This window comes from Aplysia californica, unplaced genomic scaffold, assembly GCF_000002075.1.
Source record: "Aplysia californica isolate F4 #8 unplaced genomic scaffold, AplCal3.0 scaffold00209, whole genome shotgun sequence".
Taxonomy (NCBI): domain Eukaryota; kingdom Metazoa; phylum Mollusca; class Gastropoda; order Aplysiida; family Aplysiidae; genus Aplysia; species Aplysia californica.
This window is the reverse complement of record NW_004797479.1, coordinates 529,628-542,127: the sequence shown is the minus strand read 5'-3', so window position 1 is coordinate 542,127 and position 12,500 is coordinate 529,628. Positions and strand designations below refer to the sequence as shown.

The 12,500-nt window shown below is 39.6% G+C and overlaps 1 protein-coding gene across 1 annotated transcript in view; it reads right to left on the bottom strand.

Annotated features, from left to right (window-relative positions):
* The window catches only part of LOC101847496 (dynein heavy chain 2, axonemal), a gene marked incomplete in the record, with an annotated part of 126,218 nt that extends 115,574 nt beyond the window's left edge, over positions 1-10,644 (bottom strand). The window contains 9 exon segments of the mRNA XM_035970017.1: positions 1,101-1,208; positions 2,004-2,141; positions 3,457-3,648; positions 4,657-4,895; positions 5,630-5,794; positions 7,271-7,619; positions 8,635-8,705; positions 9,801-9,851; positions 10,487-10,644. Of these exon segments, the coding sequence (XP_035825910.1) occupies positions 1,101-1,208; positions 2,004-2,141; positions 3,457-3,648; positions 4,657-4,895; positions 5,630-5,794; positions 7,271-7,619; positions 8,635-8,705; positions 9,801-9,851; positions 10,487-10,583 (1,410 nt within the window).
* Between the last annotated feature and the right edge of the window lie 1,856 nt (positions 10,645-12,500).

Sequence of the window (12,500 nt, the reverse complement as noted above, 5' to 3'; positions counted from 1 at the left end):
CCCTTTTAAAAAAAAAGAATTAACTTGAATAAGTGCATAGATCTCCAGGATCGTCATGAGGTTTACCATAGGCTCGCTGCTATATCTTACAGGAAAAGAAAACAGCAGGTTGTGATCATCGACGTGTATGAAGACATGGGGGTGGGGGGGGGGTTTATACTTTACTTTTACCCAACACGATACTACTATCACTTTGGTTCTTGTAAGAGAAGTAAGTTACTTGTTTGACTTTGAATAAATAGAAACACATCTCTTGCTTATGGGTCTCACGGTTCCTATCAATGAAGTTAGGCACAGATGGGCCTTCTTCTAAGAAGCTTATTTAACAGGAAAGGCTAAAAAAACTGTTCAATTAAACTGTCAAAAACCACAAGAATTTCATGTGAAGATTTCGCACATTACTATTTGCTGAATTTTTTTTTCACCATTCCTTCAGATGACGTATAAGACACTGATTTACAATAAGTCAAAAATGAAGGTTTAGACAATTTTGGAGCTGATTCATTTGTGCTCGACACTCACAAGATTAAACCTTATTGGGTCCCCTATAAAGATATGCCAGACATTTTACTGGAATAGACTGTTTACCACCATCTCATTAAAGAAATTAAATATCCTCACAGCATTTTGTTTAGTGCACAATTTCATTAAAGACATTTACATTTGCCAGAACTGGTCTCATTAGCCATAGCAGAAGTCACAAATCATCTTAATCCTTATCACTTCTTTTTCTCTTCAAGAAATATTCACCTCTGCAGATCTATCGGTCATAATCAGACATCCACGATGAACTCATTTTTATAAGGTTGGTGTCAGAAAAGAAAAGGACATCGACACAACGACAGCCATTAAGTGTAGAGGGGACAGTAGGAGAGATGGGACAAAAACTCCGGTCATAGACAACGAAAGATATTGTCAGTATGTTAGTGTTTTAACGCCTATAAATGGTTGCTTGCACTGTATGCTTCCCAAGAAGTTGAGCTTGTTTCAGAATGCTCTCAGGGTCTGCTGGGGTAATAGTATAGATTGTGAAGCGCAATGAGCTTGCTGTTGAGGGGGATTTGCGCTATACAAATGCTATTTATTACAAAAACACTAACCTCCAGCATGTCCTTACACCTCTGTATAAAGGCGTCTATCTGGGCGAAGATACTGCTCCTGTCCAGTACCCAGCCCACAGTAGAGTACTTGTGGTGCAACTTGGAGGTCTGGGGGGGGGGGGGGGGGGGGGGGGCACGTGGAGAAAAATAGAAACATGATGAAACAAAACTAAAGAAACATGAAATGGGGAGAAAAATAGAAGCATGAAATGAGAGAAACAATAATGAAAAGGGGAGAAAAACAGAAACACGGTAGTGAAAGATCTTGTCAGTATGTTAGTGTTTTAGCACCTATAAATGGCCACATGCACTGTATGCTTCAGAACGTTCTGGTTGGCCCCTGAAGGCAAGGTTGAAGCTGCCTGCTTTTTAAATCATCTAAATTGTGCCAATCAGGTCGTAAAACATTTACAAAAACGGTTACAATTTTACAACTGACAGTAATGACCCTGGAGAGGATTAAAAAACATTGACAAACCTAACCCTCTTAGCACCATAAAAAGGGCCGCAAGTTCAGTACAGCCGAACCAAAATGGCGGCCAACTGATGGCTTCCCAGAACGGAATTATTTCAGTGTTTTTGAGAGGTACAGAAGGTGTAGCAAAGAAATTGATTTTTCTTTGGATCTACGAGATGTATTTCAATAAAATTTCATATACAAAGACCTAGGATGTCAGCATATAAATTTGGAGCGGAATGTTCTATTTCTAAGCCTGCACTAAGCCTGCACTAAGCCTGCACTAAAGGCGGGTGTGTCAGGCCAGTAAAAGCCAGTATGTCTCTACAGCAGGAAAGCAGGTAAAAGCCAGTAAGGCAACATGACGAGAAGGGCTGGTTCATGCCGGTATGGCTCAAAAAGAGTTAAACAACAAAAAAAAAACCCAACATCATACACGATTTCACCTTGTCATAGATATCCTTCCATTCCTCGCAGCATTCAATGCAGTCATTGAGAGATTTCTTCCCACTGACAACATAGCCATCAAAAATCTTGTCCAGGTTGATCTCTGCACAGCACCGGCTGATTATCTCGTTGCTCATCTGGACAATAAAAATTTAAAAATTATAATTTACAATTTTACTTGTCCCAGAAGGGCACTTTAGCTTACAATGGCAAACATACATATACATACATAAATACATCATTATAAATATGTACATACATAAATACATGCATAAATAAATACACAACATTACATAAATACAAAACAGTTTACAAACATGCCACTGTCGGTCGACACTGTGCAGCACCCTGTATTTTGAGCTGGGGTTGTCGTGTCTTGCTCAAGGACACACTCCAGTGACCACCCATCTGATCCCCGTGTCACCGACACTTGCTTGACATTACTTGAGTCTAAACTCACTACTCACTTAGCCACTGGAGCCCCCAAGTTTTGAGAGAGAAAAACAAACAAACAATATAATTACACAATTTTGAACTGTTCCCACAAGTGGTGACTCTGAACATGCACGACTTATGTGACTGAATGGAGGGAAAGAGGAAAGGAGAGACTGAGAGAGGAAGAGCGACAGAAAGACAGAGAAGGAATAATGTGCATACAGATAAAACAGTCATAGCTTTGATCTCGCAACCATTTCAGGACGTTGTTGTAATTCTATGGACTCAAGTGCATGCACAACTGAAATAAAACTGTCTTCACTCTTCTTTGCACAGGAAGCACGCGTTAGTAGGTTTAACTCACCCAGCGCTAATGCCAACAGTATCGGTATGGAAAATTTCGCTCTCGTGACCGAAAGCACTCCTTTTGTGTGAAGCAGACTATAGCCTTATTGGAAGAGTGACCATTTTTCATGTGAAACAGACTATGACCAGAAATGCAAGCCCAAATCTAGAACAAAGAAAGCTATATTCGAGAACCCCGTGAGGGGGTGCGAATTTCGAACGTACTTCTTTTTTTCTCTTTTTGTTTACTTTTTAACTCTGTATATACACCTTTTTCAACAGAGCATTACATAAAAACTATGTCATATTTTGCCTTCAAATTTCCAGTACACACAAATAAAGGTTTGAATAAAATGTGTACCAAATTTGGGTAGGATGTGTCAAAATTTAGGTGGTTTGTCTTCCATTTTTCAAAAAGTGGTAAAAATCTCTAGGAAGAGTTGACGGCCTGGCAGTCTAGGGTTGAGTGAGTTAACCAAAAGGATCTCAGACGTGCAGGTCTGTACACTAGGGCTCAAAGGGAATCAATTTGTTTCTATCTTTCTAATTTCATCAACAATCTTACTAGACAAATTATCAACGGGAAAATAAAAACAGAGTTTAAAAAAATGAATACTTATAATAATTTTCTTTCTTCTGCTCCTCGTTTACTTTTGACACAAAGTACGGTACCTTTTTCAAGATGCCCGTCAGTCTCTCCCGAGTGTTGTAGAAGTCGGAGTTGACCCAGATCATGCGGATAATGTTGAGGATCTTTGGCAGCAAGCGCGGAATGTCTTTTGGTTTTCCATCTGCCAGCTCGTAGCATGGATCTTTGAGAACCGTCAGAAACTTCAGGTTGCTTTCTGCCTGGCGAGACCCCTCCTGAATAGCACAAGAGAAAAGGTACAAATAGAAACCGCAATACTGGTTTTGAAAGAAATACAACTTAACATTTTATATTCTGTGGTGACTTCAACTTTACTTATTTTGATATTACGAATGAATGAGTTGTCTTTTCTTGAGTAGAGTTAACTCAACTCAGGAAGCGATTTTCTCAAAAACTTGCCTCATTCACTAGATGGTTTCTTGTGTCTGAAATTTTTATGAATGAACACGTTCAAAGACAGTGAAGCTCGTAAAAACATTTCTCGTTCAAAGAAATTTTCCTGTCATTAAATTTAACACTTTGCCATCACAAGGTTCATACAGTAAAAACCCTTGCCATCAAAGGCAAAGGTATTTTGAGGAAAACCAAAGAAACTGGGTGGTAAACATCGCCAATCGATGAGATGTGAAAGCAAAGTGTTAAAGTATCTTATTTATGAGTTTCTTTGAATTTCACATATTCTAGTCGTAGAATGTACAGAACAATAAAAACCTTGCCGAGTGCGATGCAAAAAGGAGATATTTATAAATTACATAAAATACATTAGTGTGTCAAGTTGACATAACTAGAACTCTATCAAAAAGGGACATGCCTGAATCCAATTTTCCTTTATTAGAGAACTTTAACTCATTCCCTTCAGCGAGCAATATTTCATAACTCAGGCAACCCATGCTTTACGGCCCCCAGCAGCATTTTCCTCCTCAACTAATTCTTAATCTCTTCCACTCCAGGGTCTTCAGATTTACACAAACCACCATAGTGAGATCAGATTACCGTTGTTCTCTGTCCTGTGTGATAAGAAATTGTTGATGTTTAAAAACATTTGAGAACCTGAAAAGAATTCAGAAGAAATTAATTGGTTTCTTCTGACAACTGATAGGAAAAAAATGCCTGTCAAAATGCCTAGATCACAATGAAGAAAACAGCCTAGTGGGAAAAAGCTAAACGTGACATGCATGTCTAATTTTCCTTATGCAGAGCTCTGAGAAAAGTGAGGAGAGTACCTTGATCTGCCCAGAAAGCTTTAGGAACGGAGCAACATAAGAAGACTTTGCCAGCTCCAGGATGTGAGTGATCCGCTTCACCCCCGGCTTGTCCAGCTGGGTCGTGATGCCGGACAGGTCAGCGCACCGGTTCTTCCAGAAATCAATCTCCTCCAGGGGTCCGGAATTTTCCGCCATCTCAAACGCGTCCTGAGAGCTGAGAACCTCCTTGATCTGTCTCGCCCAGTGGATCATAGAGGCTGGGGAGGGGAGAACAGAACACGAGTCATCGTGAGATCACACCTTTCACCTGTCCCCGAGGCCCGATTTGTGTGTAGGTGCCCCACTCCTCGCCACACCATGCCTCCATATTCGTTTTTTAGTAGAGGTTTTACGACGCTCGCAACTGCATAAGGTCATATGAGCACCAGAAAATTAAGAAGTGTTACAAGAGAGTAACAAACATAAAAAAGAAGAAGGGGAGATAAGGACGATAGATGTTTGATAGGAAAGAAGAAGTAAACCATACCAGAGAACCCGCCAACCACCCACCCTCCATATTCTTCAGTCCCTATTTTGATGCATTATTTCATCATAATATAAATCACATTATGAGATTTTGTTAGAGATATAAAAAAATAATAATATAAGAGTGGCTGTTAGTTTGAGAGACCACTAAGTCAGGTTTGTCTGTAGTTGTATTGTTAATTTTTTTTTTAAGAACTTGCAGTTGTGGTATTAATTTCAGTTAGGTCTTTTTCTCTCTCTCTCTCTCTCTCTCTCTCTCTCTCCCTCTCTCTCTCTCTCTCTCTCTCTCTCTCTCTCTCTCTCTCTCTCTCTCTCTCTCTCTCTCTCTCTCTCTCTCTCTCTCTCTCTCTCTCTCTCTCTCTCTCTCTCTCTCTCTCTCTCTCTCTCTCCCTCAATAACTCAAAACTGCAAGCGCCTAAAATACAAAAAATAAAACCTGAGATACATCAATCTGCTAAACGCTTACTCTCCAAACGCTGCACCAGTTCCTTGTTCTTTGCCGCCTCCTCTTCTGGAAGTTTCATGCCCTCTGTTGGCACGTAGAGAACCGTTTTTCCCTCCAGCTTCCACCTGGTGTCTGTCAAGCTGGCCAGGAATCTGTGAAGCTGTGCTGAGAAGTCGTTCTTAATGCCTGGGCCATGAGTCAAGGAGGGATATAACTTTGTGAACTTTTTCTTTTTTCTGTTTTTGTACAACATGACTGTAAAAGGAGTCCAAAGACTTCCTATGTTTTTAAAAATCATTTTGGTTGAAGGGTAACTAACTTTATGGGTTCTTTCCCTGTTTTTGTTGAAAGGAAAATAACTTATAAGTTGTTGGGGGTTTTTTATGTTTTTATAGAAGGGGAAACAACTTTTTAAGGGTTTTTTTGCTGTTTTTATTGAATGGAAAACACATTTTTATGGTGTTTTTTGCTGTTTTTATTGAATGGGAAACGACTTTTTAAAGGTTTTTTCGCTGTTTTTGTCAAACTAATAAAGGGGAGATATAACTTTTAAAGTTGTTTTACTTTTATACAGAAACAATTTTTCACGCTTTTTCTTGCAATTTGTGTTGAACACATGGATACTGTGGGGTATGGGGTTGACCTTAACCCTCATCCTGCGGGAGCCGGGTTTATGTAGCCCGATAAGCCTATTTCGGTACCTCGCCTGCGTTCTGGTCCCGAGTCAGTGTAGCTCCTGGCTCAGCGCACGCGCAGCGTGCATCCTCTTACGTGTCATTCGGGTCCCGAGTCGGATCCCCATTCACGCAGGTCAAGTGTGTGTGCGTCAGTCTGCTAGAGTTTGTGTGCGTTTGTGGCCTTCTTCTAGAACCACCTGCGTTGGTTCGTAATCGAGGCATACGTCTCATTCAAAACATGCCAAGTTGATAGCTCTAGATGTTTGTCCAATGAAATTATAGCAGAAATTGACCCACTTAGACATGAGGAGCTCGAAAGGATAGTCGGGAAACAAGACTTCCATTTTTCTATACAAAATATTTCAAATGAGCTTGATTTTGCATGAAATGATACTACCTGATAAAAAATGAGCTTGTTTGATAGTTTTGAATACCCTTGTGCAGGTACAAAGAACAATTTCAGTGTAAAACATTCGGAAATTGACCTAAATTATCCCCTTTCGAACCTCAGGTCATTCATAACAACAAGAGCGTCCAGAAAGGTTATTCAAATGGGCGTAACTACTCGTAATGTCTTATCAGCTTGTGAGAGGGGGTTATTCATGTGTTTGTAACACTTTATAAATAGAAAGCTATGAAGGATAGAGCGTTATTTTCATCATCAGTTAACACACTCCCGCGGTATTCATGGCGAAAACACACGTTTCCCGGCGCGCGCGCTGTACACAAACAGTACACACTGAGTGACCCCGGCGGCCTGCCCGGCACGTCCGACATAATCGGTTGCTGATAAGATACGCATCTGGGCACAGACGCAGGATAAGAGTTAAGAAAATGGAGGAAAACGGGGTGGAGAACCTAAGAAATGACAGGACGGACCTCAAAAAAGGATTTGGCGGGAAGGGGGGGGGGGGGGTGGGATGTTAAGCATGGGTAAGGAGTGGGGAGGGGGGAGAAGGGGGAGAGAGATCTCAAAAAAGGATACTGTCTGGCCAAGAGCGATTCTCAAAAAAGATGGGTGCGTAAATGCCCATCATGACCCTGAGCAAGCTCTCAATGTGCCCGCCCTTCACGGCGCCGTACTGCACCTCCTTGAGGAAGTTCTGGTTGGTGAGGGCTGTGGCAGAGGAGAACTTGATGAAGTAGCACAGCTGCTGCACGGGGAAGGAGGGGATGCTGTGCTCCACGCTGAAACCGCGATACTGGTCATTGTACGCCACCAGAATGCGGCATTGCGGGTCATCTATAAATGTTTGTACGGCTTGCTCGTGGTCGGGCTCCAACGCTTGCTCTTTGGCCCCTGTCACCACTAGGCGTCTCTTGATCATTTGGTACTGAAAAAAATGCAAATCAGAAAAACCATTTGGTATTGGGAAAACTACTGATTAGAAAATCCATTTTCGATACTGGAAAAGTTACCAATCAGTAAAGAATGAAACAACAGAATTTGATATCCTACTAGACACTAATAAGTCATTTTGGAGACACAAAACTTGTCTTGGAGGTACCAGGTCAGAGTGAAGAAAAAAAAAGCCAAAATGATGGAAATAAAAAGAGATAAAACATGAAAGAACATCACTCATCAACATCTGATAAGCAATATTTGTTAACAAACACTCTCTCTCTCTCTCTCTCTCTCTCTCTCTCTCTCTCTCTCTCTCTCTCTCCAGGGCTCTCCACCTATCTCTATCTTTGGGAAATCCTTACAACCTCAAACCAGCTGTGTCCCATCTATCTGAGATCGGCCTCAAGATCTCATTCCCTAATGGAACTCGACCTTCCTCTCTCCCTCCTCCCTTGGAGATTCCATTTAATCCATTACCTTGCCACATTGTGGGCTGGCTTCCTCAGAGAGTGTCCAACTACCACCCTATCCATACGTCGTGTTTTACTATCATATCCATATATGAAGTAGGGAACTCTGTGCCACCACTTTCGAACAGGAAATTTACTCATTAATCTGATCCGTACGCTTTGTATAGCAGTCTGTCAAAATGATTTTTTGAGAAATACTGAAAGTTTCAAAGAGATCTTCGTACTAAAAGTATTCTAAAATGTGAAGAATACAACCGGGGGGGGGTACAAAATTACCCCCAGGGCGTACAGATAGGATTAATATGGTGTAGTAAATATTTCATCCCAACACAAATTAGATGCTTTAGGAAGAAGGATACATGGTTTGTATGGATACTTTCTTAAAACAATACTGAGAGACCCATTAAATCACCTTCTCACATAGGAGTGTAACTCACATTCTTTGCATGCTTAGCAAGAGACAAATTAAAGTTAGTGCCGAAGAACTCATAAAGGTCTTTTTACAACAACAAAAATATCTGATCTGTCACTGACCACATCTTCTTCCTCGGCCTCGTCAGGTATCACAGGCTCAGGCTCTGGCTCAGGTTCCTGTTCAGTTTCATCTGCACAGCCAGAAAGGGAGAAAAGGGGGAAAAAAGGGGGGAAAAAAACAGTTGCTATTATTACTAAGTTTTTGTTTTTGAAAGAGTTTTACGGCGCTCGCAACTGCAAAAGGTCATATGAGCGCCAGAAGATTTGAGGTGTTACAAGAGAGTAACAAGCATAAAAAAGAAGAAGGAGAGATAAGGACAATAGATGTTTGATGGGAAAGAAGAAGCAAACCACACCAGTTGCTATTACTATAGTAGTATAACATATTAGAAGGTGCTTTGACCACATTATTCAGACTGAATCTTTTGATTCTTGAGTATATCTGACTCAGGACAAGCACATCAACATGATAACAGTCGTTTAAATAAGGGGAAAAGTTAGATAGGCAGACACACAGAAATAGCAACAGGAAAGAAATGAAGTAGGACCTACACCAGAGGCACCCTCTAACCACCCACTATATGGAATCTTTCAGTGATTTAAGACCAAAATTATTCAAAAGCATTCATCATGAGCAGTTCAGGGCTAGAAAAATCAATGAAAACAAGCCAGAAATTGGGGAAACATGAACCTATGTGTCATCAACTAGCTGATCAGATAAACTACGCTCAAAATGTTGAAACAAATTGTTACTGCAGTTTCTTAATCAGATGCATTATATGCAAATGAAACATTTTGCCATATCTCAAATTCAAAATGTTGATACAAAGCAAAAAAATATATATAGTGTTGGTGCAATTTTTTAAAAAGAAAGAAACCAATGTTTTTTCTCTCTCCTAAAAAATTTTGAGCTCTGCAGCTTTGCAGCTTTGCAGCTTTGCAATGACATGCATTTAGAGAGTTAGATCTATAATTATAGCTCAGTTCTTTTGAATAGTGGGGATAACGCAAAGCAATAGAATGTGTTCTCTTTTCATTCACAGGCACGTCATATCACGGTCATCTACTCTAGAGATGAATTCATCGTAGTCTAAAATTGTCATTTTCTGCAACTTTAAATAACACATTGTATGATAGATATATCTCTCAAATCCGTCTAATAAATCAACAGATTGTAAAACAGACAGATATTAATCTACAGATTGTATGACAAACAAACTTCATACCTGCTGCCTGCTCCTCTTCAGCGGGTACCTCAGGTTCAACATTTTGTTCAGCTGAAGGATAAGAAAAAGGTGTAATTGATTAATTTTTCTAATAGCCTACCTTTTATATGAACTCTCTTTCTCTCTCTCTCTCTCTCTCTCTCTCTCTCTCTCTCTCTCTCTCTCTCTCTCTCAGTAGATAATTATATATCTGTTTCTACTACAGAAAGAAAGGACATTTTAAGAGAGTTTAAGAGAGACATATCTCCCCCCCCCCCAAAAAAAAAAAATTAATTAAAAGGTACACATTCTTACAAAAAAATCTTAATACAGGATGCAAATGAAATTGATTAAGAGCTAACAAGAAAAAAGAAGTCATTTTAAAAATGAATTAAATTAACATTTGTATTACCAAACATCCAGCTCATGGCAAAGTGACATTAGGATTATCATCTAGACACTGAATATATATAAAATTTAAACACATCTGTAGCAGCAAGCTGAAAAACTCAAAATAGAGACAGCTTATTTACAGTAATTATTATAATCTCAATATAAAATTCATACATCAAAGAAGGAAAAAGCATCATGACTCAGAACATATAGATCTAGTATAATATATCATGTTTCATCTTGCTATAGCAGCATAAGGAATCATCCAGTAACTGATCATATTTATATAAAATGAAATGGTCTATACACCATACCTTCAACTTCAGACTTTGCAGACCTAGCACTCTTTTTGCTTCCTTTGGATCTTGCAGACGACTGTCTTGACCCTGTCTTTGAAGCTTTCGACGACATGGCGTCAGTGTACACAGATAATAAAAGGCAGCAGCAGTGGAAAAATTACAATAATGCCAGCCCCTCTGTAAAGAAACATAGAACATAATGTATGTCGTAAATAAAGAAAGGGGAGGGGGGGGAGGACAGAGAGAGGACAGGAAGAAAAGAGAGATTAAAAAAGAAGAGAAGAAAAGATGAAATTTTAGGGCACAAACTGGAAGACTTAAAAGGGGAGATTCATATTGCAGAAATATATATAACACATAGATCAGTAGTCAATCGAAGTGTCTGCCATATCAAAATAAAGAGGAATAATTATAATATACAAGTCAGTAAAAAATATATCTCGGATTTCTGCACTCATTTTACTATCTTGGGCCTACAAAACAAATACAGTAAGACTGTCCTTGAATAATGACATTACATATATAGATCTAGAATCTACTGCTTTCAGAACTTCTTTCACAGCTATGTAAGTTACTTGCAGAACAAAAATCAGAACAGTGTAGTAGGGAAAACAGGTTATTAAGACTACCGTAGTAGAGCGTATCCAGCAGGCGCGGTTCGTCCATAGAGCACGGTCGTGCAGTGCCGCCCAAATTTTTTTACTGTTCTATTACGTAAAACACTCACAATAATGAAATAGAAGAAGCCAGAAACAAACAAACACTAGCCAAATATTATATATCAAAACAAGGTTCTCACTGTGCCATAACAGTCATTTCTGTGTCTATAGCGCCGTAAAACAACTACAATGCCAGGCCAAAGTCCACGCGCTTTAGCTAAACATAATAGGATATTCAACAGTGTAACCTGACCTATAAATCGCTCTTGGGGATAACCCAAGTGATGACGACACTCGTAGAGAGTTTGGCGGTACATTAATATTGATAAGACGGCACATCTCAAATGTGCTCCTGCCGAAGAGTGCCGAAACAAAGCCCACAGTAGGCAGTCTAAAAATAAATGCGATAGACCGTACGTTATTCTTTGCCAATATTTTGTGAGCCCCGGAGCAATCCAGCGGAGTGCTCAAGTGAATTGTGATTGGTTCATTGTCTGTCTTGCCACTATTTTAAGCAACTCTGTGACCGTGAACCTGAGGGAGGTGAACATGACCGTCCTATGAGTTGTGCTTTTGAATGGTTTTGTAGTGGAGTATAGTGAAAGTTATTACTAGAGCGTTCAGTTCCGACACAGGATGAACGAAATTGATGTTTAGCCAACAAACAAATTTAGTAGTATGAAAGAAAATAAAAGCACGAGGTCCTCCCTCACCAACCCAAAGATCCTTAAATTATACACCATCTCATTTACTATGCCCTTGACTATCTTCAGGATGTGATAGCTTAATATTGTGCACGTCCACTTTTTAACCCCACGAGCCGCCCCTGGTATCCCCTATTCTATTAAGGGCCTACCTACACATAAAAACTCTAGTTAAACCTGGCTGACCTAGCTAAATTTATTTTATCTAGATCTAGATTCTAGATTTATACAGGATCAAGTTCTTACAGTCAATGACAAGAGAAATATTGGCTGTGCTAATTTAGACTGCAACAATTATATAATAGTAATTAGGATAATAAAATATTAATCAAGAGCTCACCATGAGGAGCTTTAAAATTAGGGAAGATATCTGGACAAACTTTCTAGTTCGATTAGTTCAAAGTTATTCTAAATTGAGGATCGAAATTTTTGTTTATATTGAATGGCCTTTGCCTTTCCTTTGTTTGGTATATAGATCTAGTATAGAGTCTAGATCTAGTCTAGATTATATACGTTGAACTTTGGTGGACCCAACAAACTGAGCGAAGACAGAAGAACTACTTTTGAGCCAAGCTGGTCAATGCTTTGCTCTTAAGTTATTGTTTGCATTTCTGCGTGTTTTAAAAAATTATTATTGTTTCAAGGGGGGCAAAAACGCCCCCCCCC